This window comes from Nuphar pumila, chromosome 5 (assembly GCF_984573655.1).
Source record: "Nuphar pumila chromosome 5, dmNupPumi1.hap1.1, whole genome shotgun sequence".
Lineage (NCBI taxonomy): Eukaryota > Viridiplantae > Streptophyta > Magnoliopsida > Nymphaeales > Nymphaeaceae > Nuphar > Nuphar pumila.
Window position 1 is genome coordinate 13,685,303 of NC_143253.1, and position 27,492 is coordinate 13,712,794.

Here is a 27,492-nt window from a genome sequence, read left to right on the forward strand (position 1 = left end):
CAACTCTCTATAAATAATCCTTAAGTGAGAGCCCCAAGCATGATATGATGATTGGGGTATTATTTTAGCCATTCTCTCTCTCCTCTATTTCCTTCTCTTCCCGTGGGAACACCCTTCATCTCTCTTTCTTTTCCTCTCTCTCACCCCCGCTACCCTTTTGGCTATTTCACCTTTGTCATTTTACACGCTGGATATGGGTTTTTTGCAGAAACGGTTCCTGTGAGTAGGGGTCCGATTTCATTTTTGTGGCAGATGAATCCACGAAAGTGGGTGCTGCGGCAGCGGCACTCTATTCTGTGACATGCAAACGCCTCCTTAGGGGCTCCCAGGAGTAGCGTGGAGCTTGTGGTGCACATTTGAAGCGGCAAGCGGCTGTAAGCCTCCAAAGGCTTTGCGCAGAGTGTAGAGCATGCCGTAGCCAATCCGTGGCCACCACCGCCCCCATTTACCTGTTGGGCATCCAGATCTGTTCCATCAGCACACCTCTAGAAGCATAGATCCGAAGGTCCAGAAACCCTCTTCCCACAGGCTTGCTTGGGTCATTGGAGGCCTTGACACTTTACCGGGGAATTGATAAAGCCTCTTGGGGTTCTGCCGCGAGCATTGAACGTACCGGAAGTACATTCTTCTTTGTCGTCGGTTCTTCCGCTGTGGGTGCCTATCAGAGGTCTTCATCTACACGTGGAGGCTGATCCTACCTCCCATACACGTTGGAGAAGCTTTGGGGCCTGTACTAAGTCCCTGGTGACCCGATCGCAGGTGTAGAATTTCAACTTAGAGAACGTGGACCAAGTGCATCGGTTTCTAGATTTTGAAAATCAATGCCAACATCAAGATGTAACCTAGTTTAACGTGCCTTACAAATATGGGGTTGAAAAGCCAAAATAATCAGAATCTCAGGTGTAAGCAAACTAAATGATTGCTGTTTTGTGGTCAGGTAAGTAGGAGTTCGAAGTCTGAAAATGTAAATATGGTCCACTTTGACAAACGCTGAACTGTCTACTGGTGGCATTATGTCTTATTTTGCTACCAAGTAAAAGATTGTATTACCTATGGGGAATTCGAATCAAGGAAATAAAGCTGGAATAATAGTGGCTGCATTTGTTTTTGACTAGTCTTGGTTAGGGGTGTCAGTGGGTCGGGTTTGGTTCGGATCAAGATGGGATCAAACCCAGATCTGATTTGAGATGTTGTTACTGGGTCCAGACCTGAGTCTAATCTGATCCAACACAAAAACCATACCCGGATCTTATAAGGACTGCATGAACCAGACTCAGACCATATTCGGTAAAATAATATTTTAAAAATCTTTTTTACATTGAAAATTTGCTGATTTTAGTCAGAACTCGGGTCGAGCCTGGGTCTGTATGAAATTTCACAAACCATACCTGGATTCATTCGTATATTAATCAGACCCTTTGAGTCTGACCTGGATTCTGATTGAATCTCCTTATTTATCACCAAACCTTGGCCCTATAGGGTTTGATAAGGGTTGGGTCCAGGTCAAACCCGACCTATTGGCCCCTAGTCTTGAGCTGCTGCTACCGGACGCAATCTTGAGTCACTAAAATTCACTGATATCTATCAATTTATTGATCCAAATGTTTTCCCATGGATTGATTCATGGCATCAATAAAATGCCTTTTCATAGATTGATTCATGGAATGCCGCAGTTACACTGAGAACTAGTTCTCATTCGCCATACTGCAAGAGAGTGTCACTGTAGCATCACTGACAAGCAGAGAATGCTGGTTACACACTTGGAAAATGGTTGCCCCAGAGCCGACTGCGATTCGTGAAAACTGCCCCTAAAAGCAGTGGAGAGACTGACATTAAGAAAATGGTTAACCTTCTTAGTTACCTACTGAATAAGAGATTTGCTATTAGACATCTCTTTTCACTCTGATTGAGCTGATCAGTCTGGTGATAAAGGCATTAAATAACTTAACCCAAATTCTGGATTTCAAATCTGTGGAATAACATGGGCATGTAAAAGTGTTTCCTTTGGTTGAGAAAAAATATGGGATCGAAACACCCACACTCACACCATATAAAGCCTCAACCCCCCATGGAGAACCACCTTTCCCATGAAAGCAGCTTTCCTTGGGTGGGTTTTGTAAGAAAATACCCCCATTTTATTTTTTAAGGTTTTTTTGCAAATTGGTCCAGGTCATATGAGCCATTTGCAAATCAGTCCTCGCCTTATGGGGTTTGGCAAATTTGGTTAACCTTTGCAAATTGGTCCCTGTGCTAACAGCCGTTCCCCACTCCTTATGGAAACCGTTAAAAGGAAGGCAAATTGATGGTTTTGCCTAGGGGTGTCGTTTGGTTAGGACCCAGGTAGAACCAGATTTTTGGGTATGGTATTGGGTTCGGACCTGGGTCTAATCGAGTCTATTATAAGAGACACCATACCTGGACCCTATAAGAACTACATGAACCAGACCCAGTAAAATAATACTTTTTATCATTTTTACATTGAAAAATTGCAGGTCTTAATCGGAACTAGGGTTGGGCCCAGGTTTGGTATAAAATTTCACAAACTATACCCGAGTCCATGTATTAATCAGACCGTCGGTTCCGTACCTAGGTCTTCTTATTTGTCACCATACCCGAATCCTATAGGGTTTGGTCCGGGTAAACCCGACCCGTTGACACCCCTAGTTCTGCCCTCGCAAGGACTGCTTTGCAAATACCGAATAAGGTAGGGACTAATTTGTAAACCTTATGTCAAAACAGACGAAAACCGAACGGAGAGCATTTAATTAGTTTCACACCTGCGTACCTGCTCGGAGAAAGATTCAATTTCAGGTTTCCACCAATCCCTAACGGTGGAATGAGAAATGTGCTTACAACTTTCAGGAACCAGAAACCCTCTGCAAGCGTGTTTAGTGTCCAAATTCAGTTTTAACCACAAGATTGAGTAAACAAAGTAGCTTCGCAGACACTCATGGAGACATGTTGCTGTCCACTTGATACAACCAGTGATAGTACACTCATGGAGACTGATGCGGATCCAATTCTTGGAGACCCAAATACAAATCTCAATTTCCAATTGCTTGAACTTGTGAGGCCCATTTCAATCCACCGTGCTCAACCCCTAGTCCCTGGCAGTTTCGAACTTGTTCAAAGCTAATCCGTGAAGCCCTGGCCTTTCCCAGCAGAACCAACCTCCATGGATTAGCTTGGACAAGGTCAAAACCACTGGGGACTAGGAGTTGAACACACCAGATTGAGGTGGGCCTCACAAATTCAAGCAATTGGATATTGGGATTTGGATTTGGGTCTGCATCAGAGACAACATGTTGCTGTCCACTTGATACAACCAGTAATAGTAGACGGTCTAGCTACCATTTCTGTAAGCAGAGATGATGCGTGAGATGCACCCTCCTTGCCGGCTAGTTTCTTAGCTCTGCTGATGATAGCTGCAAAGAGTTAGAGATCATCCTTCTCTTTGCCGTGTGCTCTCCTTAATGCATCTTTGCATTTCTCAACTTGTTGCCGTAACTGCAGCCTTCAAATCTAGTCTTAAAAAGGTAAAACAGTTGTTTGCGAATTGTTATTTTAGCAGCATCAGAAAGTGCAAATGAATGGACTGAATGAAAATGAATTCCATTGAATCAGACCGAGCTAGTAGTTTATAAATCGACAAACTGATTATTGTCACCTCTAGCATTGATGTACTTCCTAAGGGAGGTGGCATACTGTTTCCTGAAAGCAATTTTGGCTCTGCAGAAACGGAAATTTTGATGACCAGATCTAAGAACTCCAACCACGAAAATATCCATATCAAACATTCCTTAATCAACAAAACGCCCTGCACAAGCATGCGTATGTGTATGCATGAGAGAGAGAGAGAGAGAGAGAGATCATCCATCTAATAGTATAATTTGATGAGGAAAAATCTCAATTTTATCACCAGACAACACTATTTAGTAAAATATAAGTGTTAGACCTGATGATTCTGCTTTGGAACCTTCAGCACAATCGGCTTTAGGGAAATTCCACGTGAAGAAGGATTATACAGATATGAACGGCCCTACAAATGAAGCTATATGTTCAGGACCAACACAAGACCGCCAGATGGATAACTCTGATTGCTGCAGCTCTAAAATATTCCTTGCAAAAATTTAAAGGCAAAGAATATAGACGAGTAGCAGCTCACACCTTACACTTGATCAGAATCACCGTATGTTGAACAAGAACCAGGTTGACTGCTCTGATTTGGAAAAGCATCACAAGAACCAGGTAGACTGCTTAGATTTGTAAAAGTATAAAAGCATCTAAAGCTTCTCCATGATACCCAATTTACTCATGCCCGAAAAACTCAATAGTTTATACCATATGGTATTCATTCTGGGAGCTTTAAGCGATCAAACAGTACAAGGAAACTTTGCTCTGGAACAACATAGAGAAATCCAAGTTTTGCACCTCTTAAATGTCCCATGCCCTGGGCAAACAAAGAATTAACATGTTAAAACAGCATTTGAGGACTCAAGTTGGGGCGACCAAGCCCACCTGATTTGGTATCCATATTCTCAGCATGTAGGTCTATAAGCATGGTATCCATAGCGTAATTGTAGTTAATTTCATAAATGACAGTATCATGTTTTACTCAAGTGGGTAAGCATACAATACCCACTACAATCACAATCTTGAAAAATTTTCAAAACTCCAAAACGAGTGCTTACAGCCTTCACCAAATCTCCTTACCTTTCCGCTCAGTAGCAATAGTTCACCATCAACCCACTGAGGGTTTTTGAACCCAGGTTCGGCTATTCTTCCCTGCCCTGTATATCTTGCAACCTGCCATTTGCAGGTAAGTTAGAAAAATGTGCTCAAATACATAAACAAGCTTCTACTTTAATAATACCACTCACGTTAATTATTCTTATAATTTAACTAGTAACACTAGGAAGGATTTCCAGAGGCCATGACCCAACTTGGGTCTGGAACAACTTCGTCCAATTCAGCTCAACTACAAATCTAGGTGCAAACTGGGATGACCAACCAAAGCATAAGCTGCATAACCTATACAGAAAGTCTCTGTTCTGTCGCAAATTCTGCAGACTAGTGAGTAACAAGCAGATCTGAGGTAGATGCCAAGAGATAATGATTCCAAACGCTGGAAGGGTCATAGGTACCCAGTTGGGGTCACTAGGAGCCCAGAGACCCAGTATGCTCGGTCACAGGTTGCAATTCAAAAGTAGTTCTGGAAACTGAAAGGTACAACTTGACACCAAACCGTTACATGTAGAAACATTGAAGAAGCAGCATTCTCCTTATGAATGAACAAATCTTGCGAAATATGAGTCCAATAAACCACCTGAACACGTACTGTAACACCCAACAGCATGCAAAACTAGCCAACTATGAATTCTATAGCCAGTAGGCATTTTAGAAAGTCAAGCAAACCTTAGTGACAGGCACCGAAATTGCAACCTTAGCATCAATTCATGCAGGGAGTTCTCTAGAGAATACAATTTATGGCACCATATAGACATTGCAGGAGGATTAGTCTCTTCTTAAGTGCGCCAAAAAAAAAACAATTTCTTGAGACTGAAAATAGTAGTAATTTCAGATTTTTGGGAAAACAATGCCATGTTAGAGGCAGACACTTTCAAAATCGAAGTACATCAGCCTACAGTGAACTTTTTTGGTTTGCCATAGATACAAAAGAAGTTTTAATATGATACTGGGATTCGTTGTTGGGAGTCGGGGTTCTTCACCCAAGGCACCCATATAGGGGTGTATCTTGGCAAGTGGCATTCAGGTCTGGCCAAAATTGTGACCACAAATTTGATGTGGATAACCAAACTTTGTTTTGTTTCTTTTTTCATTTCATTTTTCAGATTCTCCTGGTTAGTTTCACAAATTTGCAAAACCCAGCAGACACAAACAGATGAAGAAACAGTGAATGTAAGAGGTTTTAGTCAATGTGGAAAATTTTCTGAGGCAAATACAAACATAGGACTGAACATATTAGACCATTTAAAATTTAGTGTGTCAGATATTACTTGAGAATTTTCTCAAAGTGAGTAGGCAAGTATTAAGGCATAGAACATTACCACCCCAATTTCCTCTGGATAATTTCCTTGGTTTGAGAGACGATTTCCTTTCCCAATTTTAGCACGAAAGGTGACCTGCTTGCAACAATTTCAAAAACAAATAATGTGCTTCAAATGTAAATACATGCCTCAATACTCAGAAAATGGTACAGAAGACCAAGCAGAATAGTGTTGTCACTGATTACAATCCAAACCATAATGGATGGTGCTCAACACGGGGGCCGTTGAAAGTGACTGACACACAACTAACCTCCATGTTGGCGACCATTCTTTTCTTGGATGCATAGCTTTTGTGGAAGCAACCACTAGATTACTTTCCTGGACTTATTACATGACCCTAACACTTACAGAGAATTTAGTCAGAGACATACCTGGCCAGCAGGAACATTAAGGTCACCCGTATGCTTTACAGCTTCAACATACTCAAAAAATTCTATGTTGGAGCCATTCTCAAGTTCCTCTGTAGCATGCCAGTGACCATATTTACGCTTCAACTGTACCACCTCAGATCCATATGGACCAAACGCTCCAATATACAACCCTGTCCTTCAGCCAACATGTCATATAATTTAGGAATCTGAATCATTTTTGCTTCCCAATTATTTATACAGCAAGTAATTTAGATCTAGCATCCTACCATCAAAAGGATCTAAGCCTTCACTATCTGGGACTATGCGTTGAAAAATAGTGCTACTCGGTAGTCTGTTCCATTTCTGAGCCTGAGCTACTGCAAGCATAACAATCTCCTTGAGACCTTTAGACAGCTAAAAGGACAAAAAGAGGAACAGAGTAGAAACATCAGTTTGTGTATATATATAGTAATATACAGAATAGGCTTTTCAAGAAGGTACAAACAGGCAACATCAGTTCGTGTATATATAGTAATATACAGAATAGGTTTTTCAAGAAGGTACAAACAGGCTCAGACATAGCACATTCATATACAAGAAAATAGAAAAGTGGAATAGCAATCAACATCAATGCAGGCTACAAATAAGGAAATATACTACATCAGAAGATCAAAACATCAGTGACTAGCAGCTTCTCCAAGGTTGAAAGATGAAATGTTGGTTGAGAAAACGACACATGATCCTGTCAATGCAAAAGAACAATTGAAAAAAATACTTCATTGAGAAGATCATGCTAAGAAAACAACCGATAGAAAAATGGGTATCATATGGAAGTTTTTCTCAAAAAGTACAAAGAGCTCTTAAATGAAGTTTTTAATGATCATGAGCCAACATCACACCACAAAGTTGTCCGTAATAAGAGATTGATACTGGTCATGAATGAAGAAATGTGAGTGATGCATTACAACAGAACTTGAAAATTGTCCCTATATCCAGAGAGAAAAACATGGTTGTAAGTGTGTCTACAAAATTAAGTATAAGTCAAATGAGACATTGGAAAGACATGAATCAAGACATGTTGCAAAGGGATAAAATCAAGAACATGGTCTGGATTATGAAAAAACTTCATTTTTAACTGCCAGCAACACAATCTAGAACAGTTTTTGCCCTATTGTACATGTATGTTGTTGACAGTGTTGTCTATGCTATAAATGGGTTATTGTGACAGTTCAACTGTTTCATTGGTACACACTTTACAATTGTTTATTCTTATTTTATTTTCTATTTATTTTCATAGAAAAGTTATCATATCAAAACTTCATATAGGCAAAAGTTTCTTTTCCGGTGAGAATTTTTCTTGCTTTCAAACGTGCCCTTAGTGTTGATGCAATTTTTCTTTCAGTGACTGCTTACATTGCATATACTAAGGCAAGGCATGCCAAATATTCCATGTGCATAGACATCGACAAATAGCTATGAAGCTATTCATAACGTGTTAACAACTTCCAGAGAGGGAAATCTCTTTATTTTGTCCAAATAGACAACAAAAGTTTCATGACTTAAAAATAACGAGGTTTACCTTTAGAGAAGCTTTATCCACACCCCAAAGTGCCTTGGCAACATCAAGAGGCATGAGGTCTGAAGCTGCTTGAGCTGCAACTGCAGCAACTGTAACTTTAGGTGGTGCATTCACAACAATGTTCTCTGTAGTGGTTCCACAAATATTTAGTAAGAAGGAATCTTGCTCCATATTTTCTATATTTGCTGGAGTTCGTATAGAAGCCTTAGAAACAGTCTCTTCTTTCTGGTTCTGAAGGACCCCACCGATTACAAGCTTTATATTGATATCCTTCCCCTCATCCATTGTATCAGTATCACTCTCATCAGACAGGATTTCACTCTGGATATCATCTAAAGTGTCAGCCTCATCTCCAGATATTTCGGCTTCGATAGTATTACTATTATCAACATCACCCTCCATTAGCTGCTCGAGAATGTTGCTATCTTCCTTGATCTCATCCGGCACACTGACTTTCATAACCTTTACCTTTAAATCTGGTATTCGATCCTTTAGGAAATCAATAACACTGCTTAACGCTTCTTCAGTGATATCCATGGTGTTTAGTTTCTTCTCATCACTTTTTTCAGCACCACGTTCATTCAGCAATGTTTCCTCTTTGGATGATTTTTGAGAATCAGACACTGATGCACCATCAAGTGCTTTTGATGATGAGACTGAAGAGACTGTCGCACTTCCTTTAGATGCCTGCTGCAAGACTACCACCTGCATAAGGATGATAACCATCAAAACAGGGACTAAGGATCATGACCTTATAGCACCACATGAATAAAAAAACAAAGGGGAAAAGAAGAAGAAGGAAAATAAATCCTTGTATCACCGATCAAACTATGCACAAATCATATTGACAACCACTAAATGTTGTTTTAGTTAATAATGAAGATTACCTGCTTTATATATCTTTCATCAGCATCTTTGATGACAAATATTTCAAACAACAGAGTACCAGGAGATCCCGACATTAATTGTCTGACATAAATGACAACCACCATTAAGAAACTTGGCTACCGATTTCCATTTCAACGTCAGAATTTAAAACATTACCTTGGACTGTAACTCCTTGCCAAAAATCTACCTAAAGCAGGGGTTATTTGCACTACTCTTCCAAACGGATCATCAGGATCATTCGACCGGCCAACCCACCAACCTAACTGCATAAAAAAGAAGCAAGAAAACACTTATAACTATTTAAAATCCAAAATTATACAATGACTGCATGATTTCATATGGGTACTAAATGACAAGAATAAATAAATTCATAAACTGAGAACTTAAAGATGTAGAACAGTTGTAAATTAGAGAATATTTTAGAATGACAAGTAAGCCTTAAGATTCTTCCAAAATGCACCAAATCTTTTTATTCTTCTAAAAGTGCACCAAAGTTTTGCTATGACTAATTAAAATACATCCACAACTTAATTCTCATTTTAGTGTTAAATACTAGCAGAATGGCACTCTTACTGATTGCAACAAGTCATTGCACCACACTCTTTAAAGAGAGCACTTGCTCATATGTGAATATGGGATACGGGAGGGGAGGTTTGGGAAGGTGGCAAGCTAGCTTGAGGTGACAAGGATCAATCTCTGAAATAGAAAGTTCGTTCAGAGTCTTCAAAGTATGCGCAAATAGAGGATCAATAGTGTGGAGGACAATGGCTAACTAGTTTCTTAGTGAGTAACATAGGAATACATGCCAGCTGACCCTCTTTATGAAGGTCATTTACAATAACAATTAAGAAAAGACTAAAAAGTCCTAACTATGACCAATTGACAACGTCATACGATGAAAAATAGAAAAATGCCAACTATGTCTCTAAGCAGTCAAACTAAGTTCTTGACTAATAAACTTTGAATGCTTGATATGGGTAGGGAGGTTCTCATATGCCCCTTAAGGTAGCAGCTTGCTTGAAGGGAGAAGGATCAATCTACGGATCATTTTCTTCTTCTTCCTCTTCTGCTTGTGCTCAACTTCTCTTCCGCTCTTTTGAACATGACCTGCAGTCACCTACTCCCTCTTTTCATGCATTTGTTACTAGCATTTGCTCAAATAAATAAATGAATGAATAAAAAGAGCACCCAAAATCAGCATTGAAGGGTTTAAGATAAGAAAAAAGTACAAAAGAACCAAAAGATTGAACATGACAAAGTGTTCGAAATGACTTGTTGCACTCTTGTAATTTATCAATGCTCAAATAACTTTGAAGAGAGAGAGAGAGAGAGAGAGAGAGATGAAAATCTAGGTGTCATCTTAAAATTCTCTATAAAGTAATAGAGGGTACTCATATAAGATTCATTACATGTCTATGGTTTCTCGTCAGTGATGGGTCCATGCATATAGGTGTCATCTTAAAATTCTCTTTAAAGTAATAGAGGGTACTCATATAAGATTCATTACATCTCTATGGTTTCTCTTCAGTGATGGGTCCATGCACCTAGGTGTCATCTTAAAATTCTCTTTAAAGTAATAGAGGGTACTCATATAAGATTTCATTACATGTCCATGGTTTCTCTTTAGTGATGGGTCCATGTTCAACTTACTTAAGATCAATATACCTGGAAGAAACCAAGCATACATGCATTTATAATTAAGTGCATGCAACCACAAAGTAATGATTGATATATAGGAATGGAAGGACAATCTTCTAAGAGCATAAGCTAATATGAAAGTAAGTTATTAACTTGCCAAAACAACAGGATTTGGAATACACTAGAAATTGCTAGCAAGTTCCCAGTATGAACAAGCTAAAAATTGCTTACAATTATAAGCAGTAACAAATGCATTCAAAGTATTAACATGAAGAAAGTATTTCATTGGCAACTTCGAATTATATAAACCATGTTAATATTTGATGTATTTTCCTTATATACATATACACACATATGTATATATGTATCTACATGTATGTATATACATATAATACTTGTATTTGCATACATATATACATGTATAGTATGTATATGTATATCCTTTGTACATATATTATATATAGTAATGCTACGGTGATCTGGAACCACCTACTAGAAATCATAGTTGTAGGTTGCATCTTCTCAATCAGACCTTATATATGTACTTAATATAGTTTATTTGATAGTAGTCATGTTTTGGATCATGTTTTTTGGGCATAAAAATAAGATGTTTTAAGTCATGAAATTTTGGTACATTGTGAGCCATTGAATTTTGAAGATCTTCAAAAACCTATATGTATGCCATAATCACATGATCCAAAACATGTTTTCCACGAAATAATGATTTTAGATCATATCTAAAGGGTCTGATCAACAAAAAAAAGTTAAAAAATTGTGGAATTTGAAGCTTCTATTAAGTGGGAATAGGTTCTCCAGGAGCACCCTAGCATTACTATATACACACACACAATGATATTATATAATATATATTTTATCTTGTTTAAAACTAGTTGTTGCACTATTAGCCATTAGGTATGCCCAATGGCTAGTGTAACAGCTAGTTTGACTTGATGTTAATGTCACACGAACTCTCCTTAGAGGCCGCCACACCCGTGTCAATGCAATGTGACGCGGGTGTGGGTGCAGGTGCGGCAAATATGAAATTTTGCCGCACTGGTTGCAGTCAACCCTCACCTAGGATTACGTTTGTCCAAAATGGACTTGGTCAATTTTGACCGAGTCCATTTTGGTCCAAAAAGAAAAAGAAAAAGTGTGGGGGTGGGGTATTAGGACACGACTGTGCCCCCCCTTCCCCCATCCCCGACTCCTCCCCTCCTCTTCCAACAGCAACGACGACAACCACAGGTACCCCTCTCTCTTTCCCTTCTTGCTCTGCCTCCTCCTCCACCTTCTTTCTTCTTCTTCTTCTTCCTACTCTTCCTCCTCCTGTCTTTCTTCTTCTTCATTCTCCTCCTCCTGTCTTTCTTCATCTTCCTTCTCCTCCTCCCTTCGCTGCCTCTTCGTCTCTTTCCTCTTCCTTCTCCTCCTCCTCCTCCTCCTCTCTTTCTTCTTCTTCCTTCTCCTCCTTTCTCCTCGCATTGTTGGCGCAAGGGTCGAACCTCTGGTGAAATAGAATAAAAAAGCAATTTCAAACCCTGCAACTCTAAAAGAAAATTTAAATATTTTCACCATTTTTCAATGAGGGAAAACCTTGTCCCAGATATCAAGGTGTAAGAGAGAATGATGCCCTATCGTATGCCTCACCCTCAAGCGGTTAAACCACCTCATCCTCCAGATAGCCTACTGTTGTTGTTTTTTTAACGAAGAAAACTAAGGTTAGGCAGACCCCCACCAGTTATCCAACTCATACCATTGGGTTTTGAACTTGCAACATCCCAATGCAAGGTGACTTGCACTAACTGCTCCTACCAGCAAGCCCGGATTCACCAAAATGGAACCCAAGCATACTGGTGAACCCAAGCCTAGATTTACCAAAACCGAATCTAGGTATAACATTGTGTATGATATACTTTTGGTATGCAATTATGCATTTTTTATTAGTATAATTTATTTCTTTTCTACTTGACTTGTTGGATTGTTTCTTGTTTTCTTAATTCACTTAGCGTAGCTATAATATATTTAGGATGATTTAATTGTGGTGTTATTTTTTATTTATGAGGAATAGCAATTGTAGATTGTTAATTTGATTTATTGCATGAATTTATGCATGATGAATTAATGATATGATAATTGTTTTTATTTCATTAGTGTTAACTTAAAACTGTTAAAAATTATATTTATATATATATATATATATATACCCTCACCGCACCCCCGCACCCAAGTTTTTTTTAAGTGCCACATCGTTGCACCCCGCACCTAGTGACATAGGTTGTTAGGCATGTCTAACTCTTAAAATAGCATGTATACATATGCATATATGTCTATATATAATCTATTTTTGAAGTCAGGGGTATGTTGGTCTTTTTCCCTTGTAATAGATACTGTTCATTAGAAACAGCTTTTATATTTCTTATTTTTATTTTTTCCTTTTATTATTTTTGGTCTCTTTTAATTGAGCATGGGCTCTATGGTCATTTGACCATAGAGTCGTTGGAGGCATCCCAACAGTCATAAATATGACTGTTGGGAGCTACCAACGACTCTTTTTGGGAGCTCCTAAATGCCCTCTCTTGTGTATTATAAATAGGGGTGTTTGTCCCCTTTATTTGTTATTGCTTTTGCTTAAGCATATCTCAATAAAATATATTTTTTATATTCTTGTGTTGCCATTGTTGGTTTTGGTATTATCCCATAGTTAACTTGTGCATGTGCACTTGTGTTTGCGATCTTGTAAGCTCTTAGAAGCTCTTTTTTGTATTTTCGCATATTTCATTACATGGTATCAGAGCGAGGGATTCTTAATCTTCTTGTTCGAGTTTGTGCTTCGAAAGGAAAATTTGGATTGATATATGGCTTGGACTCAAGGCTCTCATATTTTGGTATGTATCTCTTGTTTAAACTTTAAAATATATTTATGATATAGTTTTCAAAATTTGTTTGAAATATTATGATATGTAAAATGTGTCTTTTAAAATCAATTGGAATTAGAGTTTGTGAAATTTCTTTTAATGAAATATTGTTTTATTGGCTCTTGTGTATGCTTGAATAGCCCTTGTGTTTGTGTTCTGGCATTAACTCATAAGTAGTCTATTCTTGAGCTCTTTAAGGTAAGTTCTCAATTTTATTATTATTTTTAATACAAAACATATATTTTTATGCTCTCGTGTATGTCCTTCAGTGGAATTTTGTACATGTTCATTCAAAGTATATATATATTTATTTTGGGAATTTTAACACCTTTATGATTATTGGTGACTTTATGCACGTATCAAAGCATGTTCTTTGAATTCTATGTGGTGCTTTCATTGAGATGTGCTCAAGAATTTTTTAAATTCTTGTGTTTTATATCTTGAGTCATCATGATTTTAAGTTTATTAGTCATGTCATGGATGTTTTGTATGATATCATGAGATTGCTCTATCGGCATACCATCTACATATTTATGTGTTGTGCACATATGTCTATGCATGTTTTTATGTGCCATTAATGATTGTGTGGCATGAAGGTTTGACTTTAAGATATTGCTCTATTAAAGAATATCTCATTGTGCATAATTATTGGTTGTATTTGTGTATGATTTTGGATTTTTATATATAGCTTGTGTTTGTTCCTCCTTGTCATTAGTGTAATTTTGGATTAATGAGTTGAAAATGCTTCTTGCATATTACCATCAATAAAATATTATTTTGTTTATGTTCTTGTGACCCCTTGTGTGAGTGTTTGCGAGTTTACCCCTTTGTGGGTTTGTGAGTGAATCCCATAGTGGGTTCCTTATTGATGTTTATCTACTTTTGTATCAATTTGGTGAACTTTGTTGGTGACATTTGAAGGCTTCCATATCTTGACGTGTTATTAATGAAAAAATTTACATTGAATTCTTTGGTGTGTGCTCTTAGTGGCCTTTGTGATTGTCCATTGGTGCATTCATGTTCATGACTGAAGAGCTACTCATTAAAAGTTTTCTTTTTCTTTATTAGATTTAATTTGAATTTTTTTTTTCAAATTGGCTCTTATATATAAACCCCATTATTTGGAAATTTATTTTCATAGATTCTCGTGCCTTTTTATGGCATTTGTGTTGTCCATCACAATATTTTATCTGATGCACCATATCTTTTTTTGTCCTTGTTGGGTCAGAGTTAGTCGTTGAGGTGAGTTATGTGTGCACCTCAAGTCATCTTATCAGTCTAGACTATCAAGTTCATGAATGTTGTGTTGCCACTTGTCTTGGGTCTAGTTAATAGTTGATTGGCGTCTGGATCCATGAGTTGGTTCACTCTATTGCTTTTGTCGAACCAGAGATGTTTATTAGGGTGAGTTGTGTGCACCTCGATTTTGTCAGTTTAGATTGTCGGCTTGCTCTGACTAACGGTTGTTTGATCTCTGATTCTGTGAGTTTGTTGTATCATTCGTTTGTTTATCTGGTCATTGTTATATTGTTGATGCTTGTATTTATGCTTATCTGTGATGACTATATTCTTCATTAAAACCATGATGATTTACTATATAGTTTATAAAAATTCATTGTTCTTATCTTGATTTCAAATCTTGGTTTCTTGTGTTAAAGTATATATATACTTATTGTTTGTGTGTGTGAAGTGAAATCCATTAGGGGTATTTTGGTTATTACACAGCAGTTTTCCTAGAGGGCATTTTAAGGTTTTCCTTTTTAATGTATTTTATTCTTTTCCTCAAGGGCATTATAGTCCTTATAATGCCCTTGGAATAGAGCTATTGGGAGCACTTCTCAATGGCTCTTCTTTGCTTTCTTTTGTATATAAATAGGGGGGTGTAACCCCTCTTGTATGTTAAGCTTGTTAACAAGCATTCTCTTAATAATATTCCTATATTTTTTACTTTGTGTTTTAGCCCCTAAGTTGCTTCAGTGGTTGTGTTCTTGTATTGACCCATGTTCTTGTGTTCTTGTATGCCCATAAGAAGCACTCACTTGTACTCTTTTTGTATTTTCATTACATGGTATAAGAGCATTGGTGTTCTTGGGTTGTATCTCATACGTGAAGATCAAGAGGAAGATCGTGAAGAACGGTGAAGCTTTGATTTGTTGGTTTATTGCCTCGGGAAGCATGCTATCAAACTTCTTCAACACATTTCTTACCCTCCTCTTCTCTTATTTTCTCTCCATCTTTTATCTTCCTCTGCTCTTTCTTTTCTTTATACAATGGCTGAAAAAGTAGTTACGGTTGTTCCCATCAAATTTGATAGGAAAAACTATAATATGTGGGTCACCGCTGTGAAAAGAATCTTAGTTGGCAAAGACTTGTGGGACTATGTTGATGGCTCCATATTGAAACTTCAACCTATTCTCACAAAATTTGTGGGAAGATGGTGAAATCAAAGAGGAAACTCTTAAAGACAAAGAGAGAGAAAAAACTATCTTAGACTACAAAAAAAAAAAAACTATTAAAGCATGGGATGTTGGCTGTGCCAAGGTTTTATCCCTGTATATGAAGAGTATGTGTGAAGAACCTTGTGAAAAATATATTGGAATTTGAGAGGGCCGATGAAGGGTTTATATCAAACAAACCTACACCCAACATGATGGTGTCCATAATGGTACTTGCAAGATAAGATTCACAATTACAATCAAGGTGAAAAAAAGAGAGTACTATGGTACTCTTAAAAGACTTTGAGACCAAATGAAGCCAATTTGGGATACCATTGATGATGCTCGTCGTAGAAAAAAAATCAAATCCTTGGTGAGCAATTTTTTCAATTTATGAGAGGGCTTAGGCCCGAGTTTGAACATGTTCGAGTATCTATCATCCACCAGAATAAAAATCAAGAGGAGTTTCCACCTTTACATGAGATTTTAGCTCAAGTTTGCATGAAAGAAACGAGGCTAAAATCCATGACCAAATCTAGGGAGTCCAAGGGTAGTGCATTGGTGGTTTCTAGACTCGGTGCCAATATTTGTCATTATATGCTTCATTATTTTAACAAAAATAATTGGAAGCCAAGGGACAATGAAGGAAGATATGATTAAAAAAATGATAATAGAAAAGGAAAAATCTTTTGTTATAACAGTAGAGAACCGGAGCACAACAAACTTTTTTTTCTCAGAATTCAAAAAAGATAAGAAAAGAGTAGCTACCTTAGAAGCTCCTTAAGAAGACAAAGATACCAACTCCGGTTACAAAAAACATGTCTTTGTCTCAACTCACAGAAGCTCTACAACCGCTCCTCAAAGGCTCATCTTCTTTAACCGGTACCACGGTCTCCTCTTCCTCACCTCCTGGTAAGATCGCTTGGCTCCTATATTATGGTGCTTCATTTCATATAACCCCTAATGAAACTATACTCTATGACTATAGTATTAATTTAATTAGCTCTAATGTTTTACAGAGAATAGATCCTCCTTTGAAATTAAAGAAATTGAAAATTTTACAAATTCTTCAAAATTTTTATTTCAAAAGTCAGAATTGTGCCAAAAGTTAATTTAAATCTTCTTTCAGTTTCCCAAATTGTTAGACCATGGTTGTAGTATCTTCTTCACTTCTGACCGATGTTTTATATAGGATCTCCGGTCTGGCAACCAGATTGGGGAAGGTCATAGACAAGGAGACCTCTACTACATGGACCAATTGATTATTCCGAAAGATACTTTTTGTTTAAATGTATAAAAATTGGATATGTTTTGTGGCATCACAAACCAGGTCATCCTAGCATCTCTAAATTATCCAATATATCTCATTTGAGAAAATTTTGTAATGAAAAAATCCAATGTACGAATTGTATTCTTGAGAAAATAAAAGCAATTCTTTATCAAGAGAGAATTTTTTTTGCTTCCAAACCACTTGAATTAATACATTTGGATGTTTGGGGTCCTGCTCCTATTGCCTCTAAAGGAGGATTAATTTATTATGTAATTTTTGTAGATGATTATTCTCGATTCACGTTGATTTATTTTCTTAAGCACAAATATGAAGTTTTCGAAACTTTCAGAACTTTTTATAACCTTGTTAGAAATTTGCTTAAAACCAATATTTCTATACTGTATTCTGATTTAGGGGGGAAATACATGTCAAATGACTTTAACGATTATTTGAAAAATCATGGCATCTTTTATTAACGATATTGTGTAAACACGCCTCAACAAAATGGTTTGGCCAAAAGGAAATGCAAGCATATAATAGAAACCACTAGAACATTGCTTCTTTCCAAACATGTTCCAAAACATTTTTGGGCTGAAGCTGTGCTTACTTCGGTATACCTTATAAATAGACTTCCTTCATCCAAACTTCAAAATATTTCTCCTTATGAGAAACTTTATAAAACTACCCCTGACTATTTTAGATTGTCTCATTCATCTCATACTTTGATTCCACCACGGTGCATATGAGCGTTGTGATGATGATTATTAGATGCATACAAAATTGTGTTTCTAAAGGACTTGTTATCTTCCACCTCCTCTCATGACCTAATTGGGGAGATCCTAATGACAAACGCCCAATCATTGGTTTTTGTGTTTTTTTAGGTGATTCATTGGTGTCGTAAAAGTGCAAGAAATAACAGGTGTCTCTATTATCAACGAAGGCAGAATACACATGGAGAGTACGACATCAGAGATTATGTAGTTGAGAAGATTGCTTGAAGATATAAGGGTTCACTTACAAACACCCTCAAAATTGTGTTGTAATAATAAGAGTGCTATTTATATAGCTCGCAACCATACCTTTTATGAAAGAATTAAACACATTGAGATGGATTACCACTATGTTTGTGAAGAATACTTAAATACTATCACGCTACCATATGTTACTTTGGAATATCAGTTAGCCAACTTTTCACCAAAGCACTCCCTTCTCCTCGATTTCAGTTTCTCCTTGACAAACTTTCGGTGATATCACCCTAAGTTTGAGGGAGAGTGTTAATATTTGATGTATTTTCCTTATATACATTATATATATATATATATGTGTGTGTGTGTGTGTGTGTGTGTGTGTGTGTGTGTGTGTGTGTGACGTACAAGTATATGTATGTTATGTATATACATATATGTATATCCTTTGTACATATATTATATAATGATATTATATAATATAATATTTTAACTTGTTCAAAACTAGATGTTGCACTACTAACCGTTAGGTATGCCCAACCGCTAGTGTAACAGCTAGTTTGACTTACTGTTAACTAGTTGTTAGACATGCTTTTGTCCTCTTCTTCATGTATATATATATATATATATATATATATATATATATATATATATATATGTGTGTGTGTGTGTGTGTGTGTGTGGGGGGGGGGGGGGGGGTTCTTCCCATTTTAAAGTATGTTTCTTTTAAGCATTTTAATCAATAAATATTTATTTTTTGTGTTCTCTTGTCCATTAGTGGCTTGTGCTTGTTTATCCTATTGTGATCTTGTATTTTCCCTTAGTGGCCTTTTGTATTGCCTTAGTGGCTTTTGTATTTGTGCACTCTCTTGTATATTGTGTAGCTCTTATTGTGCACACTCTTCTTGTATTTGATTACAATAATCAGATCACAAACAGAGGAAGTACACTTTTGCAGTGATATGAGCACAGCTGGCTAGATATTAAAATGTCATCGTTGCCAGCAAGAACTCAATCATGATCATTGATGAAGTAACAACCACAGTAAAAGAAGAGCAGAATAGTGCATATTCAACCCAATATAAACCAAGGTACCATTACAGAACACAAGTTCAATGCATCACATTATCATACAGTTTTGAATCATAGATAAGAGAGGGTGTGAAAATAGTTAAAAGTCTATGCAACATCATGTTAACAATAAATATATTTTAGGTCACCGGAAGAACAATGAAGCACGTTCACATTAGTAGTAGAAACTTACCAGCCCACAGCCAGTAAGATTACAAATTTTGGATGCGTCATGGTATCGCTCTTCATGTACAGCTTTCTGCGAAGGAATCACAGGTTACATAGCTGCTACATATGCTCTGTGTACACAACAAGATAAAAGTAAATCTAGTAAGCTGGTTGTATCACCTTCAATTGGGACATGATATCAGACACAGTATCCTTTGATTGTGCTTCAGTAATGGCCTTCTTCAACTTTGCAGCTTCCTGAAAGTCCTCCTTCTCGATAGCATCCTCGAGTTGAAACTGAAAACACAAGTAGTTCAACTTCTCTATTCCTTTCATTACTATCGGAGATAGGTATCTTCTTACAACTTGAGTTGTGTTCAAAACACCTATTCTCTCGTCTCCTTCGCACGTTTCTTCAAACTAACTGATCAATAAAGACAAGGAGAACAACTAGTCTTATTGCCAAGAGGTCCACTAACTTACGAAGTTCATTGGGAAACGAGCTTACTTTCCTCAACTGTAGTTACCATGCTTATCCCTTTACTTCCAACCTTTCTATCATTTCTGAATCATCCGAGCAACTTATTCCAGATGCATCATGTCATCCATGAAACAGAATGATGGGTATGCTTGAAAAAGGAAAAATAAGTGATGGGTATCACCAAATTTGCCAATTTATCATAATGGGTATGCCTAAAACATGAAAAAGAAGAGATGGGAAGCCCAAAAAATCGTTAATTTCTTCCAATTGGGAATGTTCATATTCCCAAACTGAAGCTTAGAACCAGAAAAAAAAAAAAAGGAAACGCAAAACCCACAGACAGAGAGAGAGAGAGAGAAATTGGTTTGAACCTTAAGAAGCGAGGAATAGCTCTCAACTTGGTCGATCTCAGAGAAATGGCGGGTCCACGCGTTCCAATCCCACTCTGAAGCAGAGTTGCAGCGACACCTCAATCGCCTCCTCGCAGAACCGCTGCTCAGCAGACTTCTCTCCTTCGAATTCCCCAATGAACCACTCAAGATGGTGCGCAACTCCCCCTTCCCCAAAGATCTGCCACCACAAGAGTGGTATCCCACGACAGAAAGAGGAAACCACCTACTCGTTGCTGCACCAGTGACGAGTCCCACCATGTTTTGTTCGTTATTCTTCTCTCCTTCTTCTTACCCTTCTGATGGTCGACGACGATATCCCTTGTTCTTTGAGTTTCTTACCACAACATTTATCCATATCGCAAAATCGATAAGCACGCGGGCAGAACGGAATATTATGCAAGACCTCAAGCACCCATGTTTTACATTCTTCTAACTTATCATTGTCAAGGGATCCGTCCTACATTTAATCCTAGCCGTTCAACCAACAGTTAGATTAATCCACATCGTCACCTGAATGTAGACTAATTCTAGGACTAGGGTGCAAATGGATCATACCCAGATTGGGTTTTGATCCACATTCTATGAATTATTTTCAAAAATGGATCGTAGGATAATATTGAAATGTAAATTCAGAATGGGTTTGGAAGTAGATCACCATACTTTCCAAAATTGGATTCAGATTCAAATCAATTTTTGTCTGTTGCATCCACATTCAATCCAAATAGAGAGGACTTTTGGTCCTATAAATTGTTCTCAAATATGGATCTTGAAATAATGCCCAAATGCAATTCGGATTGGGATTGCAAGTAGATTATTAGACTTTTCAAACTAGATTCTATAACGCCCCAATATTTCAACTTGAAAATTTTAGAAAAAATTTGAAACTTTTGTAGTTTAAACCTTCTTTAGGTAGTACAACAGAATAGTTGATTGAAAATACCAAGTTAACAAACTTTGGGCGGGTCACACGCGAAAAGTCCAACAATACCACATAAACATTTAAATACACTTATTAAAAAAAAAGCTTAGATTCGAATAGTTTATTACAAAATGTCCAATACACAAAAACTTCAAAATGTTCCATGGAGAGAGAGATTGGATTCATGATGCCGCCGCTTCATCACGCCATTGCTTGTTGTGGTCGTTCACTTGTTCCCTAAAATGATAATGGGCCATATACAACCAGCCTGGTAGGTACAACGATATCACAAGGTTGTATAAAACCAATACAGTATTAAGTACGCTTCGAAAATAATATATCACATTCAATCTTAGTAATCTACGAGTTTGTACAAGTGAAGCAGTGTTTATATTCTAAACAAGTAGTGTGTACATCATGTTATTTTCTCAATATTTATCAACATGTGGATACACACAAGAGAAATTGTAGAAATAATTGAGATCATTTGAGTGTTTGTTATTTTATATAAAGTGGTAACCCGAATGAGTAGTCGAGTCTGATCCAAATACGACGGCCTAGCAGTCGAGAGAGAATTCTTAAAAGGCAGTAATCAACTAAGGATGCATTCAACTTCTGCAGAAGTCATGGGATCTATCACCTAGGATAATAATTAGTAGTTATGTCCCTTAACTTCGATGATTAAGGACATCAAGTAATTGTCACTCGAAGAGCATAGTTGTTGACAACTTATCCATCAGAGCATGTACTTCCTATCCTCTCTCTTGATAGAACACAAAGGTGAATGTGTTTATCGGGTCCTCTTTGTTAAGGGAAAAATATTGTATACTAACTGTCTAGACACCATCTACCTATTAGGAGCAGGCTTACAAGTTTATTCATTCAAGCAACCCATTCACGATGCTCTGGTCTTTTAAACCGAATTGAGCATCTTGCCTGTGAAGGCGATCTCAGCATTTTGTATGTGATTCATTATTAGTATCGTGCATCATTGTACAACAAGGTTTCTTTTAAATTTCAACACAATCGCCAATGTATGAGCATGTTGTGCATGTCTGATTGTACTACTACAATGATGATTAACTCAATTTTAAGATAGAAGATCAAATATGTAATCTTGAAAATTGTGATTTTCTGCACCTCAGGTCAAGGCAAAACAACTACTCAGGCACAGTGGCACTTACGAGTAATTTGCCTATTTAAGGCGGATTAGACCGAGCCATCTAGGGTGGGGTCCCAGACAACATGCATTTGTATGAAGGCATGATTGTGTTGTCTTTGCTCGATCATCCATAGCTCATGCGAGCACTTCATCAATTGAGGTGGAAATTCGACATTGTAATGCCTTAATAAACGAGAATTCTTTTATGCTTGTTTGGAGATATGTGCACCATTGTACTTACATTGCATCTCCTATTGTTTATTGGAAAGCTAGGCATTTATTGGGTTTCGGGCTGTGATTTTAAGTAATTATGTAAAAAGAAAACTGAAACCTTAGTGTTTTATGCGAATTTGAAACTCTTCATTTAGGAGTTTTATTGTCAAGCATCATTTTGTGTGGGATAGGGTATTTGAAGTGCTTGAGCACTTAGAATCAATCATCAATACGTATATCCTATACATATATGTAATTATTGCATAATTATAATTAAAAGCAAAGCCGGTACGCTATGTGTGTATGTGCCAAACAAATACGTAAAGTATATATGTACCATTTCTACGTATATAACACGCAAGTATTACGTAAGAGCATAACGATGTATGAAAATGTGTACATGCCCAAATAAATGCATGGTTTAGGTACAAACAATGCGCCAAGCTAAATAAATTGCGTAAGCAAGTAGCCTAGGCACGAAAGCGTGCAGGCTAAATAAATTGTGTAAGCATGTGACCTAGGCACGAATATGTGCTGGCTAAATAAATTGCATAAGCATGTGGTGAGGGCATAACCGCCAGTCTACCTAAATAAAGAAAAAACAACTATATAGATATAGGTATGAGTACCAAACCATAGTCACAAGGGTACACCAGGAAACATCATCGCAAGCACTCTCAATGTCATAGGGGGAGTACACCAAGGACTAGGCTCAGGTTTGCGCATGATGTCGAGCGCAACATGGGCCTAACAGCATGTAGGTTGATGCATGTGGTATTATCACTCTGCCGCCTAAGAGTGTGTTTGCTTCACATGAGAAGGTTGGACAAGGTCGTAGGTATGTATAATAATATATTATTTTGACATAAATATAAATACGTATATTAGAAATATGCAACCGCCATCATCGTATGTATTTTCCCTACCTTTTGACAATTCTAAGCAATGTGGGAGGTCATGGTCAGTGCGACAAGTCTTCAACGATCTCTAAATCGAGAGAAACAGGAAGTGGGAGGGTGAACCTCCTGCCTGGTCCTAATTGAGAAGAGAGCAAAGACGAAGAAAAAACTTTTCTGATTAAGTAGGATCGAACTCACTTCAACTGAGCTCGATCTAGGTCAAGCGGATTTGAGCTCACTACAAGTGAGTTGAGTTTAGGTCAAGTGGGTTTGACCTAAGTAGGCTAGGTAGGTTCAAGCTCACCTCAAGTGGGCTTGAATCTAGGTCAATTAGGTTTGACCCAAGCAAGAGAGAGAAAGCTAAACTAGCTAGGTCAAGTTTGACTCAAGTAGGCTCAGTCTAGGATAGGCAGGCTCAAGCTCACCTCAAGTGGGCTTGATTTAAGTCAAGTAGGATTGACCTAGGCTAGAACCAAGAGAGAGAAGAGAGAGGGAGGGAGAAACCCAAAAGCAAATATGCTTTTCCATGGGGGTTCACCTCTATTTATAGGCAAAAATATGGGTCTTGGATATGGGTATGGGTATGTGTATGTGTATGGGTATGGATTATATTCAATCCAGATCCAAATCCAAATAGTAAAAGTGATGTGACTTAAGGCTTATCCATCTGAGACTTAGGGGCAGAAGCAATAAAATAACATATGTATCCCTATAAGACCCACTAGTTACTTTTATGAAATATTTTATATGGGGCCCGCAATTATTTTATGGGGCCCACATATTCGAGGGCCCGCCGATGTACTTTTGGAAAAAAACAAAATTGTTCACAAGCTTTGTCTCATCAAGACTAAGCGGTTTGGTTCGTTAAAAATTTCTCATTTCGCTTAACGAGCTCGGTATAGTCCTTCAAACTTTTAATGACGAAAATTGTCGAGGTGGTTTGTGTATGTATCCTAAGCCTAGTTAGCTTGTAGAAATTTCTTTATTTCGTATTCTTAGGCTTAAATGATGAATATACATAAAATATCTCATATATTACTACAAAAATTTTGTGAATCTTACATCCTACCCCTCTTAAAAGAATTTTGTTCTTGAAATAACAATGGCTAGGACTGTTCGAAAAGGTCATGGTATTTTTCTTTTATGTTGGATTCTAGTTATCAAGTACATTCCTCGATCACATGATGTTGCCATTGAACTTTGACTAGAGGAATGAACTTCGTCCTCAATACTTGTCCTCGTCGGTTCATGATCTCTAATAGTCTTTCTTCAATAGTTAGGTCTTCCCAAATGTCCACTTTCTCATATTGAATGGTGTGCGACTAATCATGAATGTATTTTCTTAACATGGATATATGAAAAATGCTGTGAATTTGTGTGTACTGAGAAGGTAGCACTACACTGTAGGCTGTCTCACTGATCTGATCAAGGATTTCAAACAGTCCAACGAATCTGGGACTCAATTTTTCTTTCTTCGTGAAACAAAAACCACTTTTGATTAGACACCTTCACAAATACCTGATTTCTGACTGAGAAAGTGAGTTCTCTATGTTGTTCATTGACATAGCTCTTTTGTCAATTCTGAGCGGTCTGCAATCTTTCTCATATCATTTGGATTTGTTAAGTATAGTGTTGCAATACTATTGGTGAATCCATGTTTGTTCGCCAATTCGTCCCAATAGATATGTGATCAATAGGGTCTCCCATACAACGCTTCATATGGAGTCATTCTGATGCTAGCGAGGTAGATGTTATTATTTGCGAACTCAGCCAATATCACATGTGCATCCCATTTGCCCTTTCAGTCTATCATACATGCTCAAAGCAGTCCTTCAGAGTTTGTATTATTTGTTCAAATTATCCATCGGTTGGAAGGTAAAAAGTCATACTAAATTTTAACTTCATACCCAAAGCTTGTTACAATTGTCCCCAGAACAAAAAGGTGAAATGAGGGTCACGATTAGAGATGATCAAAATTGGTACTCCATGTAGCCTAACAATCTCTCTGACATACATGTCTGCTAGACTTTTCAGTAATTAATTTATATGAATCGATAGAAAATATGTAGATTTGGTGAGTTTGTTGATGATTACCCAAATTACATTGTGTTGCTTTCGAGTTTTTGGCAAGCCCACGATGAGTCCATTGTGATATCTTTCCATTTTCACTGTGCAATTTTTATCTGTTGCATCATTCCACCAGGCCTCTGATGTTCAATCTTGATTTGCTGACAAATCAAACATTTTGATACGTACATGGCCACTTCTCTTTTTATATTGTTCCACCAGTACTTCTAATGTAGGCTTTTAAACATTTTTGTGCTTCCAGGATGAATGGTGTACTTGGTTTTATGGATCTCGTCTAATATCCGGTCCCTCAACTTAGGGTCATTAGGAACCCAAAGTCGATCCTTCATCTAGATGCTCCAATCCTCTCTAAGACGGAAGGAGGCATTCTTCCATTGAGTTTGTGCTTTCATCTTATCATACTAAGAATCTTCTTTTTGTCATGCTATAATCTTGACGAGAATCTCAGGTTGGACTACCAAACTGGATAGCTGAAGGGTTTCTGGCTTGTCTGCGAAGGGTTTTCACTTGACGAAATCCTCTATGAGCTTACATCGATTTCCTACAAGGCTGGAGAGAACACCACCAGACTTGCGACTAAGGACATCAACTATGACATTTGCCTTTCTCGGATGATAGAAAAGCGTAAAGTTGTAATCCTTGATGAACACCAACCAATAACATTGCCTCATGTTCAATTCTTTTTGTGAGAATAGGTACTTGAGGCTCTTGTGATTAGTGAACACCTCAAACTATTCTCCATACAGGTAGTGTCGCCAGATCTTTAGTGCAAAAATTATGGTTGCTAACTCTAGGTCATGAGTTGGATAGTTTTTCTCATGTATTTTCAATTGTTGTGATGCATATGCAATGACTTTCTCGTTTTGCATTAGAACACAACACAAGCTTGTCTATGAGGCGTCAATATAAACTATATAACCACCTTGGCTCGATAGTAAAGCCAACACCTAAGTGGTTGTGAGTTTTTTTTTTCAAAATTAGGAAACTTTCTTCACACTTGTCATTTCATTTGAACTTAATTCCATTTTCTGAAGCTTGGTCATAGGCATAGCGATTCTCGAGAAGTCATGGATAAATTGCCGATAGTATTCGGCTAGACCAAGGAAGCTCTAGATATCATGAATGTTCTTTGGTTGCTCCCAACTTAACACGACATCTACTTTGGTAGGATCTACTGATACTCTATTTTTCAAAATCACTTGTCTAAGGAACATGACTTCCTTAAGCTAGAATTCACATTTAGAGAATTTAGCAAATAACAGTTGCTTTCTCAAGATCTTTAGAACAACTCTCAAGTGTTCTCAATGTTGTTCTATAATCTAGGAGTACACCAAGATATCATCGATGAATATTATCATGAAGGTGTCTAAATATGGCTTGAATACCCGGTTCATTAGATCCATGAAAGCTACTGGTGCATTAGTGAGTTCAAAAGGCATTACTACGAACTCATAATACTCATATCCTATTTGGAAAGTCATCTTTGAATTATCATCTTTCTTAATTCTAAGTCAATAATATCTCGATCTAAGGTTGATCTTTGAGAATACCTTAGTTTTCTACAGTTGATCGAACAAATCTTTGATATGGGGTAGCAGTTATTTATTTTTTATGGTGGCCTAATTGAGCATTTTGTAATCTATGCGCAGTCTCAACAATCCATCCTTTTTTTTATGAAGAGAACTGTTGCTCCCCAAGGCGATACGCTTGGCCAAATGAATCATTGATCCATCAGCTCCCGTAATTATTTCTTGAGCTCCTCGAGCTTTGTAGGCGCCATCGGGTATGGTGCATTAGAGATTGGTGTGGTTCTCTATAATAATTCAATGTTGAATTCCACCTCGCAAAGCTGGAGAAATCCTAGTAACTCTTTCGAAAATACATCAGGAAATTCTTGAACTACTTACAAGTCCTCGATCGGTATGGTTGTTGGTTATGACAAGACGACATTGACCAGAAAAGCAATGCATCTATTCTGCAAGTACTTATGCGCC

General features: G+C 37.5%; 1 protein-coding gene across 1 annotated transcript; it reads right to left on the reverse strand.

Moving 5' to 3' along the window:
- Positions 1 to 3,861: 3,861 nt before the first annotated feature.
- On the reverse strand, positions 3,862 to 20,586 carry LOC149836857 (protein EXECUTER 2, chloroplastic-like). Its single transcript, XM_090005620.1, has 11 exons — positions 20,197 to 20,586; positions 19,525 to 19,641; positions 19,370 to 19,435; positions 9,042 to 9,148; positions 8,885 to 8,966; positions 7,998 to 8,702; positions 6,706 to 6,832; positions 6,440 to 6,609; positions 6,069 to 6,143; positions 4,714 to 4,806; positions 3,862 to 4,450 (listed from the first exon to the last, which is right to left on the reverse strand). Exons 1-11 carry the CDS (start codon positions 20,473 to 20,475, stop codon positions 4,352 to 4,354), a joined length of 1,920 nt encoding a protein of 639 aa, XP_089861746.1. The 5' UTR covers positions 20,476 to 20,586; the 3' UTR covers positions 3,862 to 4,351.
- Between the last annotated feature and the right edge of the window lie 6,906 nt (positions 20,587 to 27,492).